Source organism: Oncorhynchus gorbuscha, linkage group LG18 (assembly GCF_021184085.1).
Source record: "Oncorhynchus gorbuscha isolate QuinsamMale2020 ecotype Even-year linkage group LG18, OgorEven_v1.0, whole genome shotgun sequence".
Lineage (NCBI taxonomy): Eukaryota > Metazoa > Chordata > Actinopteri > Salmoniformes > Salmonidae > Oncorhynchus > Oncorhynchus gorbuscha.
In genome coordinates, this window is record NC_060190.1 from 12,480,638 (window position 1) to 12,504,186 (window position 23,549).

A 23,549-nucleotide genomic window follows, 5' to 3' on the forward strand; every position below is an offset into this window, starting at 1 on the left:
CACAATTAATCTTCTCCTTTCCCCCTTCTGATGACCAGGTGGCGAATCGCATCTCTGCATGTCTGGCAGACATATCAGTGTGGATGACGGATCACCACCTCAAGCTGAACTTCGGCAAAACGGAGCTGCTCTTCCTCCCGGGGAAGGACTGCCCGTTCCATGATCTCGTCATCACGGTTGACAACTCCATTGTGTCCTCCTCCCAGAGCGCTAAGAACCTTGGCGTGATCCTGGACAACAAACTGTCGTTCTCAACTAACATCAAGGCGGTGGCCCGTTCCTGTAGGTTCATGCTCTACAACATCCGCAGAGTACGACCCTGCCTCACACAGGAAGCGGCGCAGGTCCTAATCCAGGCACTTGTCATCTCCCGTCTGGATTACTGCAACTCGCTGTTGGCTGGGCTCCCTGCCTGTGCCATTAAACCCCTACAACTCATCCAGAACGCCGCAGCCCGTCTAGTGTTCAACCTTCCCAAGTTCTCTCACGTCACCCCGCTCCTCCGCTCTCTCCACTGGCTTCCAGTTGAAGCTCGCATCCGCTACAAGACCATGGTGCTTGCCTACGGAGCTGTGAGGGGAACGGCACCTCAGTACCTCCAGGCTCTGATCAGGCCCTACACCCAAACAAGGGCACTGCGTTCATCCACCTCTGGCCTGCTCGCCTCCCTACCACTGAGGAAGTACAGTTCCCGCTCAGCTCAGTCAAAACTGTTCGCTGCTCTGGCTCCCCAATGGTGGAACAAACTCCCTCATGACGCCAGGACAGCGGAGTCAATCACCACCTTCCGGAGACACCTGAAACCCCACCTCTTTAAGGAATACCTAGGATAGGATAAAGTAATCCTTCTCACCCCCTCCCCCCTTAAAGATTTAGATGCACTATTGTAAAGTGGTTGTTCCACTGGATGTCATAAGGTGAATGCACCAATTTGTAAGTCGCTCTGGATAAGAGCGTCTGCTAAATGACTTAAATGTAAAATGTAATGTAAATAAAGCCATCCCTATGCTTGAAAATATGGAGAGTGGTACTAAGTAATGTGTTGTATTGGATTTGCCCAAAGATAACACTTTGTATTCAAGACAAAAAGTGAATTGCTTTGCCACATTTTCCGCAGTATTACTTTGGTGCCTTGTTGCAAACAGGATTCATGTTTTGGAATATTTTGTATTCTGTGCAGGCTTCCTTCTTTTCACTCAGCCAATTAGGTTAACATTGTGGAGATTAACTACAATGTTGTTAATCCATCCTCAATTAAACAGTATCAGTGCACACAGAGTGAGTCCATGCAACTTATTATGTGACTTGTTAAGCACATTTTTACTCCTGGATGTATTTAAGCTTGCCTTAACAAAGGGGTTGAACACTTATTGACTCAAGACATTTCAGCTTTTTTTCCTACACAATATTATGCTGCTGATGCCGATTTGATCCATTTTAAATTCAGGCTGTAACACAACAAAATGCGAAGAAATGAAAGGGGTGTCAATACTTTCTGAAGTCACGTACAATAATTGAGACGTCTCCCTGGTAATAGCGAAACCGAAAGTAGCCAAACAGCCTGTTGCCGGATGATTGTGCGATCGTTATCAAATCTTTCGACACCTTCTAAACGTCAACAGCCTGTACTGTTTGCGAGGTAAGCTTTTTACGTTTTCCGTGTCTGTAGACTATGTTGTGTTTTTCTGAATAAATGTTCTTAATTGTTGCTCATTGATCTTGTTTTATACATTGGAAAAATAAATGTTAGTGTCTTCGAGACACAATTATTTGTATGTGCAACTTTTTAAAAGTTGACCCTGAGAAAAACTAGGTTGCCTGTATGCGGGTTGTTGTGAGTTATATGCAACTGACAGTGGCTACTCAACACCATTATGGGTAACATTAGGCTATGTTTCACGAGGGGTAGATTCGTGACGTACCGTTACTAATAATGTTTCTTTGCTTAGGGCTACCCTCAAAATACATGGTGGACATTCCCCAGTCGAACAGGCTACACCACCTCGTATCTATTTACATAGTAAAAGAGAAAGTTCGGAGTCCCTTTGTGTTATCATACATTTTAGCGCTTTCTCCACATGTCAAGTATACTATATGGAATTGCTTGTTCGTTTTTGTCCCCAAACCACAACCAGGTGAAATGCCGAGTCCATAAACTGAATTATAGTTATAGAACCTCCTTCTCCTTTACTTCCCCTTTATCTGAGCTCTACTGGGATTCTACTGCTAAATGTATTCATTAACTGGTTGATTTACTCCAGATAAAACACGTTTTCTATTAACATTACACCCATACAATGTCTCATTTATTAAAAAAGGAATTGATAATTGCATCACAACCATCTTTTGTCTGCCGAAGAAATAGTTGAAACAGGCATGTTGACAATCCAGGTGGTAGGTGACAAATAGATAACTTAATAGGGGACAGTTGCCTATGTGAGGCTCTTATTCACACGGAACTGAGTTAAGACCAATGGTTGACTTGGGATGGAAGAAGTGCAGGAGCTGTCTTTTTACAAGTCGGTCCATTAGACTATGTTCACTGAAATTCACAAATGACATTATGCTATAGAGACCTCTGATCATTCACTGTTCACTGTTTATACACATTTCCCATGATTTCTCCATGAATTTTAACCACATTTCCAAGACTATTATTATAGCCTATATGAAAAAGTATGAAATATTGACGCTGGAAAGCTGCTGTGTCTGATCCCATGTAGACCTACCACCTCCTGCCGTTGTGCCCTTGATCAAGGCACTTAGCCCCCCACATAGAACTGCACTGTCAATCACATGTCAACATGTGGTTAACCCTCCATCTGGAGAGCTCCTGGCTTTTTCAACATTACAACCAAATACTTTTGTCTTTATAAAATAATTCCCTCATTCAATAAATCAGGGATCAAATGGATAAGGTAGGCTACTTTAAAGGTGTCTAACTAGACATGTTTATATATACGGCATCAATATTCATGTTTCGGGGGAGATCTATGCACAGCAAGTAATTTTTCAATTAGGCTATTCTTCAAATATTGTTTTACGTTGTCGCAATTACATGGCTACTGTTCATTAATAGAGGAGAATTCCCATTTTCCAACAGTGCAGATCTATTTAGGCTCTTTAGTGCGGGTGGAAAGGCAACAACGGAATTAATGCTTAGATAGCTATAGTTAACTAGCGAGATAACTGCTACAAGTTATGTTTTAAATTAGTGATCTAGTTCATCTGTCATTATGTTCTACCTGCTGCTGAAATGTCTCGCTCTCTCTCCTCGGGCAATGGACCACTCACACTGGCACACACACAGCACCACAGACATGCACTGAAGGGTCAATCCGATAATGGCTGATATGTTGTTTTTTAATTGATTGATCATATTTAAATGTGTGCTTTCATGAATTACGTGAACAACAATTATGAAACAAATTTCCATGACTTTACAAACAGTGGCGGAACTAGAGTTTTCTACATGGTGTGGCCAAGGCTGTTTCAGGAGGTCCATAGACCATGACAGAAAATGCGTGTGTAACCCTAACCTGGCGTCTAAGGAGCATGAATGAATCCTATGGTTTCTGATTAGAAGTAGAAGTGATAATTCACTTCACCCAGAGTTCTTCAATGTGGCAGATAGTGTGGTCCAAAAGGGTTACTTCACGAGAATTCTTTAACATACTATGAATAGTCAGTGTCTCTACCTCAGAACTGCAGCTCAATTTCTTTCTTTCTTTTTCTCTCTCTCTCTCTCTCTCTCTCTCTCTCTCTCTCTCTCTCTCTCTCTCTCTCTCTCTCTCTCTCTCTCTCTCTCTCTCTCTCTCTCTCTCTCTCTCTCTCTCACCTCACCACACCACACCACACCACACCACACACTGTACTGTACTCACATACTGGAGAGACTTGGGCCACTCTGTTTTCATTAATATAGAATAAGTGTTAAAACCTCTTAGAGCTACCCCCTACTTTTTTCAATTTCCCGCCTGAAGACATACCCAAATCTAACTTCCTGGAGCTTAGGCACAGAATTAAGGATATGCATATTCTTGGTACCATTTGAAAGAAAGCACTCTGAAGTTTGTCTAAATGTGAATTGAATGTAGGAGAATATAACACAATAGATCTGGTTTAGATAATACAATGAACAAAAACATATGTTTTTTCTTTTTATTGTTGTATCATCATCTTTAAAATGAACAAGACAAAACAAACATTCAGATAGGATGATGGGGACAATTTCAGTGAAAAACATAAGAGGGCAACAGTACTTGTGCAACGTTTCAGAATGATAACTTCCAAAATGAGTGTGCAACATGACATTTATCATGAAGTCACTCAGGTGTCTCACACAAGTAGCCCAAATGTACCCAAGTGGCCAAATTGGTGAAGTTATACATTTTAAATGGAATAACTATATACATGTTACTGTAATTTAATTATACCAATGTGTTTTCATTAATTGAATTCCCTTAATCTATTTTATGAGAATTTGTAAGATTCTTGTTTGCATAAAATAGACGGAGACCAGTCTTTATACACAATAACATGACATCATTTCATTGCTTAACAGAATCCGCTCCTCTCGACCGGGACAAAGGGAACTTTAAAAGTTCATTCTGACCCCCCTAGCACATACACAGGACACACAACACAACTGAATTAACTTTTGACCCCTCAACATTATCGATCACCACTTAGCTGACAGTTCTATTTAACAGAAAACCTAGGAATGCACTCACTGTCTTATCTAAAACACCCCAGAGCTAAGTTTCGTCGGTTCAACCGTAGTTTAACTACCTTATCTGTTTACTTAATCCACAACCCATTTCTTTCTTCCTAGTTGGAATGGTGTTCATTAACTTTAATTACTCCTTGTCTGTGTCACGCAATCCCTTCTTATGAACTCATATTGTTAATCAGATATAATAAAACATTTACATTTACATTTAAGTCATTTAGCAGACGCTCTTATCCAGAGCGACTTCCAAATTGGTGCATTCACCTTATGACATCGAGTGGAACAGTCACTTTACAATAGTGCATCTAAATCTTAAAGGGGGGGGTGAGAGGGATTACTTATCCTATCCTAGGTATTCCTTAAAGAAAAACAGAGTATAAGTTTACTTAGTTACAGTTTAATTTGATTTGTTCAGTCATTTAATCATAATTTTCCTAACAATACAAAATACCAAAATGGTATTCTAACACACTGGTTAGAGGTAGAAGTGATCAAAAAATTGAGAAAAAACATGGGGGAAAAAATACACATTTACAAAATTACACTTTCAATATTTGGAAGACCCTCAGTCCTCTACACAATATTAGATATTGTGAGTAGATATATATTAGATATATGTAGAGTACAGGGAACATAAGGTTGAATATATTATTATAGACCTGCTAGATCTACTGTCTCTATTATATTATGACAGACCAGCTGTATCTACTGTCTCCATTTCATTTTGGCCATTGATGTGGGCCTGCCCTCCCCTCAACAGCCTCAAATAGGCTATTTCATTTCACAAATAATATTTTATATTATTCATTTCAAACAACGGCATTAGCATGAGAAGAACTTACCAGTCCAAAACAATGTCCTCTCCATTCAAAAGATATTCCTCCATTTGGGAATCGTTAAATTAATCGGACTCAATCAATTTCTTCTAAAATTGTGTGTACATCTGTATATCTAGACTTAGATTTAGCTTTTCCTGACTTAGTCGCCATACTGAGTGATATATAAACAGCGGAATATGCACTTTACCATAACAATGCTTTGCGCAACATGCATTGCTCCTTCCGGTATGAATCGTCAATGGCGAATGAACCTCTTTACGCCGGAGTTTACTACATGGGTTGGTCTTCCAACACATAAACATTACATATTGCCGTTTACCTCAGCTCATTGGCTATCTACCCAGCTAGATTTAAAGACGATCAGTGGTCATTGGGTTGAAAGACAGTCAATCAACGAAACAGCGGGCAAATCATTGGTACACAATGATGTCATTACTTGTTGTCTTCAAATCGGTTTCTTTCAGTCAATACGTCCCGCGAAATTACCCATCAGGTTTGTGTTACAAACAAACCAGTTGATTGCAATGAAACCAAACATGACTGGAAAAGTCACGTTCTGTGTGTGTATTTACCTCGAATGTGTCATTGAAAATTGAATGAGACGGAATTCACGACACAAGCGGTTCACAAAATATTTCATGTTAGGCTATAAAAATGGATTTTATCAAACAAAAAAACATTCATTGTGTAACAATGAGCATTGGGATTGCAAACAGAGGAAGATCGTCAAAAGTAAACTATTTATTTTATTGCCGTTTGTGATTTTGTTACGCCTGTGCTGGTTGAAATAGTTGTTTTTTTATGGGGCTCTATCCTCAGATAATCGCATCGTAATCTTTTGCAGTAAATCCTTTTTTAAATCTGACAACGCAGTTGGATTAGCAAGTTTCTAGGCTTTCGAAACATGTGAGACACTTGTATTTTGATGAATGTTTAATATGACTATTTATGTAGCGATCACCGTATGAATTTCATCCCGCTACCTGGTTCCGTGCGCAGAGAGGTTAAACATCCAAAATATTTTGAGAAAATAAAGCACCAAGGAGATAAGATAGCATTTGTGTTAAATAAATTGCATAGTTTATTTACAAAAAACTAAATTTACAAAAAAACACACTGCAATTTGACATACCAGGTATCAAGCAGACATGGACTTGAGAAATGAAAATCATTTTGGTTTCCATCAATATTACAAACGTGCAGTATCATATTTATGCTAATATATATTATGTTAACTAATATCAAAGACACGTTTTGGAATTGGCCTAATCAGGACCAAATGAAATCTCTGTGACATGATACCCTTTGAATTTATCATTTTAGAATGTCAGTGTACTAGTTAGTACACAGTGCAGGATTTAATCATGACCAGAGGGACCACCTAAGTGCCAAATTATCCTAGGTAGATTTAAAACAGCATCATTTTGCGTTTCTGGTGAGAGCTGGAAAAATGTTTCACAAACTTATCCATGTTGAGGGAGCGTGCCTTCCTTGACTCAACACTGATAATTCCGAGGTTGACTTAACCTGTCATCAACCATTGTTGTCCTAAGGTGGGTTTTAATCCATTTTAAAGCTGAGAACCTTCTCTCGCAAGAAGCACTGCTGACTGGTGTAACAACAGAAATCTTACAAAGTCAAAATAGCTCATAGAAGGTTCTAGAAGGTTCTAGAAACACAACAAAGCCACTTTTCTCACTCCTATCAAGAAGCCGCTTGGTTTGATGAACCTCATGTTTGAGGTCCTCTAAATCTGACTCAAAGGCAAACAGAGGCTCCTCATTCAAGAATGTTGTCCTCTTTGGGTTGAGAGACTGGACCTGTTGCATTATCTTGCAATTCTTCTTTGAAAAACGCCTCTGCAGTTCAGCTGTGAGACTGTCAGGCACCTGATAAAAGATAGCTCTTTGGAAGCTCTCACCATCACTTTGGTCACTATTGTTCTGTCAGTGCTCATCATCAATGGGTCGTGAAATCGTAAGCTTGTTTTAGGCTGTCTTTTACACACTGTTTGTACACTTATTTTACAGTGCTCCGCCATCTCTTCAACCTCTTTCCATAGTTCTCCAAAAAACCCTCACTTCTGTAGTCCTGTAATGTGTCTGTAAGGGCACCTACTAGATCCACAGCCTTTGCTGGGTCAAGAGAGCTTGATTGGAGCATGTCAGAAAGACATTTGGCATCACCAAGCACTTTACAAAAGGAAACCAAAAGCCCTATGACATGTAAATCAATCTGAGAAAGAAGGCCCCTTGCCTCCAGTGATCCATCACCACTATTTTCAAGTGTGATATCCTGTAGCACTCTCAGAACTGCTGGAAGCCTGTCCCTCAGATTACGGCATGTCATGTATCTGCATGCCCACCTTACATCTGTAATTATCTGTAGTTCCTTGGGCAGCTGCTGTGGATAAAGCTCTTTCTGAACTGCAAGCCACTTGAGATGAACGTACGAGCCAAATACAAAGTTCTAAAGCTTCTGCAGGAGAGCAAAAACTAACTGCCTCAGGCACTGATTTTACAGCATTTACAAGAACCAAATGTAAACAATGTGCATTACAATGCACACAAAATGCACATGTTGCACTGTTTTTAATCCGTGCAGACACACCAGAATGCTTTCCGCTCGTGACGGATGCACCGTCGTAGCCTTGACCCACAAGATCATTTCTGTAGTCCAGACCATGTTTTTCAAGGTAATCAATTATCATTTCTTCTAAGATTGTCAAAACATGACCCTTGTTGTGAGAGTCATCAGACTCTCGATGACCTCTCTGCGCTATGTTTTGAGTGGCAGTTAATAGGAGCACATCTGCAGTTGTTTTAATGTAAGTACAGTTTTCCTCCACTTTCTTTTTCCGGCCCACATTTATGACATCTAACATTGATGAGTTGCTGTCAATAGCCCTTTTATGCTGATTCCATGCATACATAGCATTGATATGATGCTCTGCCTTCGAATGGAGCTTAAACCCAGGATCTTTAAACAGGGCCTTTTTCCAGTTACAAAGACCTGACTGTGATGTGAAGCCAGATTCAGGTGCATTGGGCAAAGAAAAACTGCCTACAGGCAAAACGATAAATAAAATCTTGATTTACAGAATATTCAATCCATGAATTGTCCTAAAACCAGGAGCTGTTGAAAGCCCTTTTCCTAGTACCATGCCGAGTTCTGGGAAATGTTTTCAAACACGGCTGTACGGGACTCTCTTCTCTGGATCTTGAAATGTCTGAAATGCACATGAAATAATGTGTCTATAATGTCTCTATGGAAATGTATAATTAAGGGAGCCACAAGATGAGATACTAACATCTGCTAGCTAAAATGTGTAGTTTAAAGTATAGGCCTGGTCTACCGTTGGATCCTTTTTTGGGACAACATATCTGGTGTTTGATGCAGTAGGGAGGGGCTCGATGACACCTCCTGGCAGCTCTGGCTCACTGTCCTGCTCAGAGCCAGAGGTCTCTGTGTCATCCCTTGATACATCTATTACATTAAAAGAACACAAGAACCATTAGTGTGTAATCACAATAAAAATGCCACAGCCATCAAAACAAGAACACATATGAATCAACAACCAACATTTTAAAGTCAGGCTTAATCTGACAAAATGATCTATTACAAGCTGAATTTAAACTTACATTCTGATGACCGACTGCCTGGTAAATGCTCTGCCCTGGTGGTGGTAGACTGGGTCCTTGTGAAGACTCTGACTAGCCTCAGCGAGGGAGCTGCTTCCTTTTGCTTTTTTTTGCAGTCCGGAGTCATGTTATGTGACAGACAGTGTATAAAGCTACCTCATGCGGTCTATAGACTTACCCCATACTGTTGTGACAAGTCTTGTCATTGTACATTTCTCTCTTCCTACTCAGGAATCCAAAGATGACTTCAGCTACCTCCTTGCTGTTTTTTGCGATCCATTTAGCCTATATCAGCACTGGAAATTGCTTGGAGTGTAAGTAGTGCCATGAAAGCCATAATAATGGTTATATACAAAAATAGCTTTCAGCTGGTTACCTTTCTCTGTGGTTTGGGAGAACTGTATATTGTTTTTTAGTTTTTTACCAAAAGTTCAATAAGATTGGCCACATGATAAAACTGACTACTATAACATTAATTCTCTCTTGTATTAATGTCAATTTTTTTCTCTGGTATTTTACTAGCAGCATTTGTCAAACTGGAGTGTAAAACAGAATACCATGGGGTTTATGGTCAGCAGTTAATTCTAGGGTGCATTGTCAAACCTGTGGTTGTGGATGTGACCATCATAACGGTGACCTGGAAGAGAATGGGAGCTGCTGATAAAGCTGATGCTAATTTGTTGGAATACCATAAAGAGAAAAGGGAGCTAACCCCTGGGTTTAAATTTGCTGAGCCATCCTGGAACAAGACGAATATGAATGTCTCCTTGTTGTTGACAAATACCAAGATGGCTGACAAGGGGCAGTATGAATGCATGGTGACCACAGATGTTGGGATTGCCACAGCTACAATCAGCCTCAGTGTCACAGGTGAGTCGTAGACTGTCAACAGTTCAACCAAGTGTGATTTCAGGAAAATATACACATTTTTCAACACAGGTTCATGAAAGGAGCAAACTAAATATGTGAGATATTCAGCCAAGCTTTGAGGGCAATAGAAGAATAGACAACATGTTTTTTAAATGTGTCTCGGCTCATAGGTTATGATGCCCATACACTGAAAGTGCTTTGGAAGGAAGTTCTATTCAACTTTCAATGTTGTCACACACACACACACACACACACACACACACACACACACACACACACACACACACACACACACACACACACACACACACACACACACACACACACACACACACACACACACACACACACACACACACACACACACACACACACACACACACACACACACACACAAACAAACAGGCAAGGATGTACTAGAGGAGTTCAGATGTATTTGTAAGTGTGTGATTGGACAGCACAGCAGGAGCTTTGTTAACTTTTTGTTTTTGTTTCCACTGGTGCTCAAATGGCACCAGTAGAAATTTCCACAACTAGCCTCCACATTTTCTTTCTGCCCATGGTATGTAATCACAGTGTACACAGACCAAATTAGAACATGTCATAGAGATAGAAGAAAGGTAATTCCAGTTTATTAAAATCACTCCTACGGTAATCTCATTCCAAGTTATAACCATTGGATTGACGTTGAAAAGGTGCAAAGTCCGTCTAGACAATGTTTACCCACTGACGTTGTTTAACTAACTACTAGCGTATATCAACCGCACGTATAATATCTTTTTCCCTTCCTCTCTCTCTCTCTCTTCCAGCTAAGTACAAGACTCCAACCATGAGCTGCCTCCCTGAGACCAACATCAAAGAGAACACAGATGTGACCATTTTCTGCAACTCTACAGGCGGGCACCAGACAGGGTTGATCTGGTGGTTTGACGAGTTCGGCAGCAATTGGACGCGCAGTGCTGAACTGGTGGCCAAAGAGACAGACGATGGACTGTTCAGCCTCTCCAGTCAATTCACAGTGCTGAAGGCCACGTCCAGTTACACAAACTACACGTGCAAAGTGCTCAATGTCAATGGTGCCGAGGAGGGGATGGCATCATTTGTGATCCAGTTTGCGTCGCGAGACTTAGGTACGTGCTGCCGTGCCTGCTTACCTATGGGCATGAATATGTTGGTGATGTCACCCTTTGTAAAAGCAGGGTCACGTCCAAAACCTGCCAGTCTCTCGTAATTCCCTCATCCTGATCATGATAATTGTAAAACAATTCAGCCTTAATCTAGTCTACTTTATCAACATAGGCCTTTTAACGACATCTTTATCACATTTCTGAGCGCAATAAAAGTCAGCCTTATAATGAGAGAACAACATGTCACTGAGGACTGGAGTACATCAGGCCGTAACATGCTCCCAAATCTGACTGAACATCTTCCTTGAAACTGGAAAAAAATAAAAATGCTTGTCTTGATTTGGGTAAGAAACAATAGATAGCAATAGTAATGGCATCTTTTTGTAGGCACTAACTCCCCCAATGGTTTGTTGGACGAAACCTATGGGGAAATGAATGGAGTTTTTGTAGAGTTTTTGGATAAAGGCCAAAAATAAGGTCTGTGATAAGCATAGGCTTAGGAGATCTTATATGTTTTGTTCTACGAGAGAATCTTCATCAGTTAGCATAACCTTTTGTGAATTTTGAAGCTTTTATGTAATTTAATAAAGCACATAAAGGCTTCATAAATCATAAAGGTCATGTTAACTGACTGATAGTATGTCATAGAACAAAATGTATAAAATCTCCAAAACCTTTGTTAACCTCTGACCTTATTTTCGGCATTTATCTCAAAACCATATATTCTTTCCCCATTCTTTTTCACCATAGGAATGGCTGAACGAACCAAGAGTAACTCCTTTTACGGTCTTCCAGCTGTTGTTCTTGCATCTAATGCCAAAACAAATTGTTCTTAGCAATGGGAAGTAAAATAGCACATTCTTGCAGTCAATGACCAAAAGGGCCTCATGGGTGGAATGTTATTTTCCTTTCTTTCTTTTTTTTAACAAATCCGGTGTCTCTATGTCAAAAGGGTTTTGTTATATTTCAGTCTTCAAGATTTGTTTAAGACTAATAATCTCTCTGTGTGACTTTGATTTAGCCCGCTGCAGTAAAAGGTTATTAAGATGCATGCAGATTTGAACAGAGCTCAAGTCTGTGTGTGTGAAATGCCCTGATACTGACATTGACCCAAGCACAACTAACCTTTTTTGTCAGCGATTGGGTGCAGAGTGAAAGCGGAGTCAGGCGCAGGACACAGGTATGGAGTAATCCAACTGAATTTACTCAAAGAATAAAGCAAAATTCCAAAATGGAACATAAATAGACACCACCGCTGAACACCACACGAACAAGGAGAAGGGCCACGCGCCGACACCGGCCTCGGGGATGACCAGGAGGACGGGACGCAGGGCGATCTGGGTGGAGATGGTGAAGCTCCTGTAGTAATGAGGGATCTAGGATGTCATCCACCGGTACCCAGCATCTCTCCTCCGGGCCGTACCCCTCCCACTCCACCAGGTACTGAGGCCCCTCGCCCAACGCCTTGAGTCCATGATGGCCCGTACGGTATATGCCGGGAACCCCTCGATGTCCAGAGGGGGAGTAGGAACCTCCCGCACCTCAGACTGCTGGAGCGGACCAGCCTCCACCGGCCTGAGGAGAGACACATGGAACGAGGGGTTACTGTGATAATCAGGGGGGGGGAGTTGTAACCTATAACAAACCTCGTTCAGTCTCCTCAGGACTTTAAATGGCCCCACAAACCGCGGACCCAGCTTCCGGAAGGGCAGGTGAAGGGGCAGGTTTCGGGTCGAGAGCCAGACCCGACCGGGGCCTCACTGCGGTAGCCGTCAGCACTCGCCTTTTGCCTCCTGACGGTCCGTTGCAGCCGCACATGGGCAGCGTTCCATGTCTCCTCTGAGTGCCGAAACCATTCATCCCCCGCAGGAGCCTCAATCTTGCTCTGATGCCATGGTGCCAGGACCGGCTGATAACCCAGCAACCATTGAAATGGTGATAGGTTGGCGGAGGGAGTTTTGGGCCACCTCCGCCCTGGGGATGTAAACCGCAATAGGACCGCAGAAACCTACCCACATCCTGGTTGACTCTTTCCACCTGCCCGTTACTCTCGGGGTGAAAACCTGAGGTAAGGCTGACCGAGACCCCCAGGCGTTCCATTAACAACCTCCATACTCTAGACGTGAATTGGGGAACCCGATCAGAAACTATATCCTCAGGCACCCCGTAGTGCCGGAATACGTGGGTGAAAAGGGCCTCCGCAGTTTGTAGAGCCGTAGGGAGACCGGGCAAAGGAAGAAGACTGCAGGACTTAGAAAACTGATCCACAACGGCCAGAATCGTGGTGTTACCCCGCGACGGGGGAAGATCCATCACAAAATCCACCGATAGGTGTGACCATGGTCGTTGTGGAACGGGAAGGGGTTGTAATTTCCCTCTGGGCAGGTGTCTAGGTGCCTTGCACTGTGCGCATACCGAACAGGAGGAAACATACACCCTCACGTCCTTAGCTAAAGTGGGCCACCAGTACTTCCCAGCAAGGCAACGCACTGTCCGACCGATGCCAGGATGACCAGAGGAGGGTGACGTGTGAGCCCAACAGATCAAACGATCGCGGACATCAAACGGAAATGTACAGACGCCCAGCTGGACACTCGGGGGAGTGGGCTCTGCACGTGACGCCCGCTCGAAGTCCGCGTCCACCTCCCATACCACCGGTGCCACCGGGCGAGAAGCTGGAATTATGGGAGTGGGATCTGTGGACCGCTCCTCTGTATCATACAGCCGGGACAGTGCGTCTGCCTACACGTTCTGGGAACCTGGTTTGTAGGAAAGGGTGAAAACAAAACGGGTGAAAAACATGGCCCACCTTGCCTGACGAGGGTTCTCCTCGCTGCTCGAATGTACTCCAGATTGCAGTGGTCAGTCCAAATGAGAAAAGGGTGTCTAGCCCCCTCAAGCCAATTTCTCCACGCTTTCAGAGCCATGACAACAGCTAACAACTCCAGGTTCCCCACATCATAGTTTCGCTCCGCCGGGCTGAGCTTCTTCGAAAATAATGCACAGGGGCGGAGCTTTAGTGGCGTACCCGAACGCTGAGACAGCACAGCCCCTATCCCTGCCTCGGACGCGTCCACCTCAACTATGAACGCTAAGGAGGGATCAGGATGAGCCAACACGTGAGCCCAGGTAAACAGAGCCTTCAGGTGACCAAAAGCCCTGTCCGCTCCTGCTGTCCACTGCAGTCGCACCAGTCCCCCCTTCAGCAGTGAGGTAATGGGACCCGCTACCTGACCAAAACCCCGGATAAATCTCCGGTAGTAGTTGGCAAACCCTGCACCTCCCTTAAACCATGGTTGGAGTCGGCCAATTACGCACGGCTGAAATGCAGTCATTCTCCATCTCTACCCCTGATGCTGAAAAGCGGTATCCTAGGAAGGAGATGGACTGTTGGAAGAACAGACATTTCTCAGCCTTGGCGTACAGGTCATGTTCCAACAGTCTACCAAGCACCCTGCGTACCAGGGACACATGCTCGGCGCGTGTAGAGGAGTATATCAGAATGTCATCTATATACACCACTAGACCCTGTCGTGCAGGTCCCTGAAAATCTCATCTACAAAGGATTGGAAGACTGATGTAGCATTCATTAACCCGTATGGCATGGTGAGGTACTCATAATACCTAGAAGTGGTGCTAAATGCTGTTTTCCACTCATCTCCCACCCGGATACGCACCAGGTTGTAAGCGCTCTTGAGGTCCAATTTTGTGAAGAAGTGCCCCCGTGTAATGACTCTGTCATACTGGCTATGAGCGTTAGCTGGTAACTTTATTTTACCGTGATCTTATTTAAACCTCAATAATCAATACACAGGCGCAAACCTCCATTCTTCACAAAGAATAAACTTGAGGAGACAGGTGAGATGGAATGTTGAATGTATCCCTGTCCCAGAGATTCGGTGACATATGTCTCCATAGCCACCGTCTCCTCCTGTGACAGAGGATACACATGACTCCTGGGAAGTGCAGCATCTACCAAGAGATCTATCGCACAATCCCCCTGTCGATGGGGTGGTAATTGAGTCACCTTTTTACAGAAGGCGAGTGCCAAATCAGCATATTCGGGGGGAATGTGCATGGTGGATACCTGGTTTGGACTTTCCACCGTAGTGGCACCTAAGGAAACACCAACACACCTACCTGAACACTGACAGGACATTCCTTGAGAGCACTTTTTTGCCACGAAATAATAGGATCATGAGAGGCCAACCAAGGAAGACCCAATACAACAGGAAACGCAGGAGAGTCGTTCAGGAAGAAACTAATTCTCTCCTCGTGATCCCCATGCATTCTCATAGCAATGGGCGATTTGACCTCCCCAATTAGCCCCGACCCCAAAGGACGACTATCTAAGGCATGGGTGTCAAACTCTGGCCCGTGGGCCAAATTTGGCCCGCGGGGTAATTATATTTGGCCCGCGAGACAATACCAAATTACTACTAGAGCTGGCCCGCCGGTATTATACAGCGCATTCACCACTAATACTACGAATCCCATAATGCTCTCTCCTCTGTGACAGTAGTCATAGCAACATAGACGCTACAACTGTCAGCGAGCTAACCCTTCCCAAAAATGGCGAAAAGAAAGGCAGAAAACAGGAGCTTTCTGGACAAGTGGGAGGCAGAATATCTGTTTACATATGTAAAAGACAAACCTGTTTGTCTTGTTTGTGGAGTCAACGTGGCTGTAAGTAAGGAGTACAACATTAGACGACACTATGAAACGAAACACCATGACAAATACAAGGACCTGGACATGACTCAAAGGAGCCAGAAAGTAGAGGAGATGAAAAGAAGTTTGGTTTCACAACAGAATATGATTAAAAAAGCCACATCACAAAGCGAGGCTGCTGTAAAGGCTAGTTATATAGTGGCAGCAGAGATCGCAAAATCAGCCCGGCCCTTTAATGAGGGAGAGTTCATGAAAAAGTGCATGATGAAGGTTTGTGACCTCGTATGCCCAGAGAAAAAACAAACATTTTCAAACGTGAGCCTGAGCAGGAACACAGTAGCTGATCGCACATGTGATCTTGCCACCAATCTGTATGACCAGCTGATGGAAAAGGGAAAAGATTTTGTTGCGTTCTCCCTCGCTGTGGATGAGAGCTGCGACGCATCTGATACTGCTCAGCTGTCAGTCTTCATCCGTGGAGTGGACTCAAATCTGTGTGTTACGGAGGAGCTATTAGGATTCAAATCAATGCATGGCACAACCACAGGAAAGGAAATCTTTGAGGAGGTTTCCAAATGTGTAACTGAAATAAAGCTGGCGTGGGATAAACTCGTTGGATTAACGACAGATGGTGCGCCAGCGATGTGCGGTAAAAAGAGTGAACTGGTGGGCATGGTTCGGGAGAAGATGCGGGAAGAGAACTGTGCAGGTGAGCTAACTGTTTACCACTGCATCATACATCAGGAAGCACTGTGTGCCGAAGCCCTAAAGATGGAACATGTTATGACCACAGTAACACAGGTAGTTAACTTTATAAGAGCCAAAGGTCTAAATCACCGCCAGTTTAAATCTTTTCTGGAGGAGTGTGGTTCGGAATACGCAGACGTGCCGTATCACACAGAGGTGAGATGGCTAAGCAGAGGAAAAGTACTGAACAGATGTTTCGAGCTGCGTGAGGAAATATGTCAATTCCTGGAAACCAAAGGGAAGGATTCAGCAGAGCTCCGGGAGCAAAAGTTCCTGTGTGAGCTGGCCTTTCTCTGTGACATCTCGAGCCATCTCGATGCGCTGAACCTGCAGCTTCAGGGGCGGGGGCGCATCATCACAGACATGTACGCTGCAGTGAGGGCCTTCAAAACTAAACTGTGCCTGTGGGAGAATCAGATGCTGCAAGGAAACCCTTGCCATTTTCCCTGCTGCCAATCCATAAAAGCGCAGATCTCTACCGCCGTGTTCCCATGCGCACAGTTTGCTGAAAAACTCAGTGTTCTCGCCGCTGAGTTTAGCCGGCGATTTGCCGACTTCAATGCCCAGAAATGCAAGTTTGAACTGCTTAGTAATCCCTTCGCAGTTGATGTGGAAAATGCACCAACCAACATCCAAATGGAGCTGATTGAACTCCAGTGCAACGACACGCTGAAGTCAAAGTATGATGCTGTGGGCGCCGCACAGTTTCCACGGTTCATCCCTGACACAATGCCTCAGCTCCGCACCCAAGCTGCTCAGATGCTCTCCATGTTCGGCAGCACTTATCTATTCGAGCAACTTTTCTCCTCGATGAAGATGACCAAAACAACTCACAGGAGACGTCTGACTGATGAACATCTTCGCTCGATAACGAGGATTTCTTCAGCTCAGAGCTTGAGCCCAGACATTGATGAACTAGCATCCAAGAAGAGATGCCAGGTATCTGGCTTGGGCACATCAGATTAGACCAGTGTGCAATAATTAACGTTTTCTTTATGCACTTTTTCTTGCTACAAGGCATGGGCTTGAATGGTTTATTGATTTATTATCATTTTATTTGTAAAATTATTAGCCAGTGGAAAAAGTTTATTTTGGTATTTAAATCAGAAGGCTGCAAATAGAAAAGAGGCATACAATTTTTATTTAAATTTTATTTATTTAATAAATGAATGCCATTGATGTGTTTTTTCATTTGAAATTCGATTTTGCATGTCTCCACTATTAAATTATATATTGTATGGTAATAAGCGATGCTTGTTCCATATTCAATGTTAAAGCAAAACTTGTTTGGGTCCATATTAAAAGGTTAATTTGTTCAATGTTGGCCCGTGACTTTGTTCAGGTTTTACATTTTGGCCCACTGGGTATTTGAGTTTGACACCCCTGATCTAAGGCATGTAGGGAAAGGAACATCAACAGGAACAATAGGGATCCCTAATCTATGTGCTAAGGAGCGGTCAATAAAGTTCCCAGCTGCGCCTGAATCTACTAGCGCCTTATGCTGGGAATGTGGGGAGAACTCCGGAAATTCTACAGGTAACCACATGTGTGCAATAGGGGGGCTCTGGGTGAGTTGTGTGCCTACTCACCTGGGATGACCCACCAGTGCCCCGCCTGCTACCTCGAACTCTTGGAGAACCCCCCCAGCACCGACCAGCAGTGTGCCCTCTGCGGCCACAGCTGGTGCAGGGAATGGTCCCCCCCCCCCCTCCCATTTGCAGAGTGAAAGCGGAGTCAGGCACAGGTATGGAGTAATCCAACTGAATTTACTCAAAGAATAAAGCAAAATTCCAAAATGGAACATAAAACAAAACTCTAACACGAACACAATGACATAAACAATCACGGACAGAACAGAAGGAGGGAATGTAAAACAGGTGTGTATGTAATCAGACAAAACAAAACGAAACAGAAAAATGGATCGGTAGTGACTAGAAAGCCGGTGACGTCGACCGCCGAACACCACCCGAACAAGGAGAAGGGCCGACTTCGGCGGAAGTCGTGACTCTTTTTCTCTTGACTTCATATGAATTGCCTATTTATTTTGTAACTCCTAATTTCTGTCCATTTTGTCTGTCCAGGTATTAAAAGTGACCACTTGAATATTGTCTCCACCACCAACTGGCTAGCCCCGGTTGCAGTCATAGGCTCTCTGATCATTGGACTCCTTGCTGCACTGCTCTTCTTTAAGAGGCGCTCTGCCCAACGTAAGTGCATTAATTGTCATACTCGTGTATCTGATCATGTACCTGTTTGTCATGCTAGCTGGTGCTAGATTAACCTGTACAGTGGCCCTGCCTCTGCCAAGCCTGCATGCTCTGGCAGTCATCCATTTTGGCCTTGCATGGGGGATTACACAACCTGTAATGTTGTCTGGTAACTCAGCCAATCAATTAATAAGGGATCATAGCTTTCACCTGGATTCACCTGGTCAGTCTATTTCATGGAAAGAGCAGGTGTCCTTGATGTTTTGTATACTCAGTGTATAATATTGTAATACAACTATAATCTGTTAACGGATTAAGCATTAACCTCACTTGTAGGCTATTTATTGTTCATCAGCATCGCTTTTGGTTTAACGATGATCTTTTTGATTTAATTTGTTTCAAGCTAAATTGTAATAGTAGGTTTTATGTCCATTTTGACAGGAGCTCGAAGGCAGTCCACCTTCCCATTAATGAGTATGTCCTTCAATATTCATTATATGTCATTTTAATTTGTCACTTTGAGTTTATGGTTTCCCATCTTTCCTAGACAGTTCACAGAAGTCACTGTAAAAGCAATACATATACTTTATAATGACCTACATCATATTTTGAATATTTGATCCAACTTTTAACTCAACAAGTGAAAATGATTACATTTTCCAAGGCAAAAACAATACTCCGTAATGCATTCACATAGCCTGAGTGCCAGTCTGTTTGGGCTATCATGCCAACCCCTTGTCACTCATTGTCATGCCTAACATCTTTGTCTTGACAATGAGATATGGAGTTGGCAAGAGTAGTACAAACATATATTTGACCAGGCTAGCATTCACATGATTTTGGTTTGTGAAACTAGCCAACTCAGCCTTGGACAGTAAAACTGTGAAACTGTGGCCACTCACCCGGGAACACGTCTGTCTGTTCTCACCCTTCCAAATCTCCTCACTAACCACATCCTCTATCAGTTCCTCTTTACTGTTGCTTCAGAGGGAGATACTTTCTTTACATTGTCTGATATGCTGTACATACAGTATCTGTCCCATCAGTCCAGGCCATGTGTTGGGGCATCCAGGGACAAAAATGGGCCTGTGTGTTAGACATTAATGCCTGTTTGTTAGATTTCTGGTCCCAGTTCGTCCCGGTATCTGTCCCTGTATAATATCTGATAAGCTTGAAATATAGTATCTGTCCCATCAGTCCAGGGCATGTGTTGGGGCCTCCAGGGACAAAAATGGGCCTGTGTGTTAGACATTATTGCCTGTTTGTTAGATTTCTGGTCCCAGTTCGTCACGGTATCTGTCCCTGTATAATATCTGATATGCTGTACACCCAATATCTGACTTAGCTATCCTATTAAACATGACTACTAGGGTGATTGAATGTAGGTCAAAGGGTAGTGTTTCTTCCCTCACAAGTGGAGTAGAAAATGGAGGCCGGATGATTACTAATTGAGGTAGTTAAGCTGCATGGCTGTAGTGAAGGAAGATTATTTATTTGGGTCATACTATTATGTAATGCTGGGTGAAATATGGGCCTACCTGCACTGAGAGGAAAGACTTGCTATCTTGACTCACTTTTCTCTTTCTGCCCAACTCTTAATTCTACTGAACTTTGGAGAAGACAATGCTCCTCTGGAGATTTAAACGTTAGATGACATTCCTCGACAATATGTCACAGATTAGCTTCTCACTTAGTATTTTTCTTTTTTAGGTGGCCACCAACAGATACCAGGCATGATCAATATGTTGAGGCAGGAGGTACTGTATCCACATGTTCAATCTACAATTCATATATTTATATTGTAAATCTAATGAATATACAGTGAGGCAAAAAAATATTTAGTCAGCCACCAATTGTGCAAGTTCTCCCACTTAAAAAGATGAGAGAGACCTGTAATTTTCATCATAGGTACACTTCAACTATGACAGACAAAATGAGAAGAAATCCAGAAAATCACATTGTAGGATTTTTAATGAATTTATTTGCAAATTATGGTGGAAAATAAGTATTTGGTCACCTACAAACAAGCAAGGTGTCTGGCTCTCACAGACCTGTAACTTCTTCTTTAAGAGGCTCCTCTGTCCTCCACTCGTTACCTGTAATAATGGCACCTGTTTGAACTTGTTATCAGTATAAAATACACCTGTCCACAACCTCAAACAGTCACACTCCAAACTCCACTATGGCCAAGACCAAAGAGCTGTCAATGGACACACATAACATTTTTAGACCTGCACCAGACTGGGAAGACTGAATTGGTTAGAAGAAATCAACTGTGGGAGCAATTATTAGGAAATGGTAGACCTACAAGACCACTGATAATCTCCCTCGATCTGGGGCTCCACGCAAGATCTCACCCCGTGGGGTCAAAATGATCACAATAACGGTGAGCAAAAATCCCAGAACCACACGGGGGGACCTAGTGAATGACCTGCAGAGAGCTGGGACCAAAGTAACAAAGCCTACCATCAGCAAGGGCATTGAAGATGAAACGTGGCTGGGTCTTTCAGCATGACAATGATTCCAAACACACCGCCCTGGCAACGAAGGAGTGGCTTCGTAAGAAGCATTTCAAGGTCCTGGAGTGGCCTAGCCAGTCTCCAGATTTCAACCCCATAGACAATCTTTGGAGGGAGTTGAAAGTCCATGTTGCCCAGCAATAGCCCCAAAACATCACTGCTCTAGAGGAGATCTGCATGGACGAATCGGCCAAAATACCAGCAACAGTGTGTGAAAACCTTGTGAAGACTTACAGAAAACGTTTGACCTCTGTCATTGCCAACAAAGGGTATATAACAAAGTATTGAGATATTGACCAAATACTTATTTCCACCATAATTTGGAAATAAATTCATTAAAAATCCTACAATGTGATTTTCTGGATTTTTTTCCCTCATTTTGTCTGTCATAGTTGAAGTGTACCTATGATGAAAATTACAGGCCTCTCTCATCTTTTTAAGTGGGAGAACTTGCACAATTGGTGGATGACTAAATACTTTTTTGCCCCACTGTATCTATCTAAAACATATTGTATCAACATCTACTGTATTTATAATAGCTCTCTTGCTATTCAGCATCATAGCTTCATAGGGGACATGTTTTTAATTTTTTATGATTGATTATCTTCAAGTTAACCTTGTAGTTATCTTGTAGTTTACATGCTGCTCGTGCTCCTTGTAATGATTAGTGAAGTGTCTCCTGTTTTTACTTTCTATTATTTTGTAACAATATTCTCCTTCTCTCTCTCTCGCCTTCTCTCTTTTGCTCTCTCTCCCTCTGTCTCCCTGTTGCCAGGTCTAAACAGCGACAGGAACTGATTAGTTAACCGGCAGTCTCTGGAAGGGGCTGTTTCCTTGACGATCAATAAGGAGCTTGTCACCTTCACTGTCCTTTGATGGACTGTTTCCTGTTAAGTGTTCGGTGACAGTCACTTTGGCACTCAGGTCATTCTGATTTGAGGCATTTGTTTCTTCATAATCTACTGAGGATGCCAGCCTTTAAGCACTGTGGTTGATTACAAATGGTATAACTCTTTAACAGCCTATGTTTAAAAGCTTAACATAAATGGTCATATACAGAGTTGCCATGGTGTAGGTAAACTAGATTCTACCAGCATGATTGTTAAAACTCAGGTCTGCTAAGAGCAAATTTGAATACTGTGAAAATTCTTTGCGACTTCTGGTGCAGGTTTACAGGCTGTTCCTGCTTTAAGTTAGTTTTAACAGTGGTCAAGTAGGCTACGGTGGCTATTTGATCATAATGTAGGCCTACCAGAGTGGCCTACCATAATAAACAATGGAGAAAATGCATCCCATAACATTATAACATGGAAATAGCTGTTCTGTCATTCAGCCAACAGTAGCAGCCAATGTGCGGTGTTCAATGTAAGTCTACATTCCATGAGACTTTTGAAAAAAAACATGTATGACTTGACATGAAACCACTTGCATCATTATTCCCATACCATACCCCCCCCATTTCTGACTACAAATTATCAATAACTGGGCTAATAACTCACTAACTAGTGAACAAATGTACAAATGTGCACAAGTCGCTACATATAGTTCTTGCTTTGATCTACTCACAACCGCTCATGCTGTAAAAACAGTCCAGTTCAAAGTGAATGGCCGAGATCTATATATGGCAATGGTCTATTTGTATATAGGCCTACTGCAGCTCTGATTGGTTATGGCACACTGGTCTGTGTAGAGTACAAGTCTGCTAAACTAAAACTAAATTCGCCTCTGAGGTTTCGCAAGACTGTACAGTGCAATACGACATGTTTCATTTGACCAAAGATGTGTTGATCATCAGGTTTTAATAGATACTGCTGTGCCTGCCACTGTCCTCCCTGGGCTTTCATTCTGCTACAATGTGTATGAGAAGAAATGTTATGCTAAATAGTACATTACTTTTGACTAGAAGGAATAGGGTGCCATTTTGAATTCATCCTTTGACTTGACTTTGTGTAATATCTGGAACTTATTGTAACATTAAAGCAACCTTGTTACCAACAGCCAGCCTGTTGCTTCAACAGTGCTACCGCAGCAGTTTCTTTTGTTTTGTCCTTCCTCTTTCTGCTGCTGGAAAATGCAGATCTATGTCTATGTCTTGCCCAGGCCCGCCTCCATGAAGTCAGTTTAATGGAACGCAACAGTAAACATGAAAACCGATGGACTAGAGTCAATTATTAATCAGAGAGAATTGGTATCAGT

General features: G+C 42.8%; 1 protein-coding gene across 3 annotated transcripts; it reads left to right on the plus strand.

The window, feature by feature from the left end:
* The first annotated feature begins 1,500 nt into the window (after nucleotides 1–1,500).
* LOC124002486 lies at nucleotides 1,501–23,373 on the plus strand. Of its 3 annotated transcripts, none has more exons than XM_046309910.1 (8): nucleotides 1,505–1,639; nucleotides 9,444–9,526; nucleotides 9,738–10,082; nucleotides 10,892–11,212; nucleotides 18,709–18,834; nucleotides 19,276–19,308; nucleotides 20,545–20,591; nucleotides 22,129–23,373. In XM_046309910.1, exons 1-8 carry the CDS (start codon nucleotides 1,572–1,574, stop codon nucleotides 22,132–22,134), a joined length of 1,029 nt encoding a protein of 342 aa, XP_046165866.1. In that variant the 5' UTR covers nucleotides 1,505–1,571; the 3' UTR covers nucleotides 22,135–23,373. The 3 variants fall into 3 exon arrangements, with proteins under 3 accessions (XP_046165867.1, XP_046165866.1, XP_046165865.1); XM_046309909.1 differs by having other exon boundaries at nucleotides 1,506–1,639; nucleotides 9,735–10,082; XM_046309911.1 differs by lacking the exon at nucleotides 19,276–19,308 and having other exon boundaries at nucleotides 1,501–1,639; nucleotides 9,735–10,082.
* Nucleotides 23,374–23,549: the final 176 nt, after the last annotated feature.

Excerpts from the sequence above, each read along its gene's own strand:
- LOC124002486 (XM_046309909.1), top strand. The coding sequence starts at position 1,572 with ATGATTGTGCGATCGTTATCAAATCTTTCGACACCTTCTAAACGTCAA. Across the intron at positions 10,083-10,891 it reads AATCAGCCTCAGTGTCACAG|CTAAGTACAAGACTCCAACC; the intron begins GTGAGTCGTAGA and ends TCTCTCTTCCAG. Across the intron at positions 11,213-18,708 it reads GTTTGCGTCGCGAGACTTAG|GTATTAAAAGTGACCACTTG; the intron begins GTACGTGCTGCC and ends TTGTCTGTCCAG.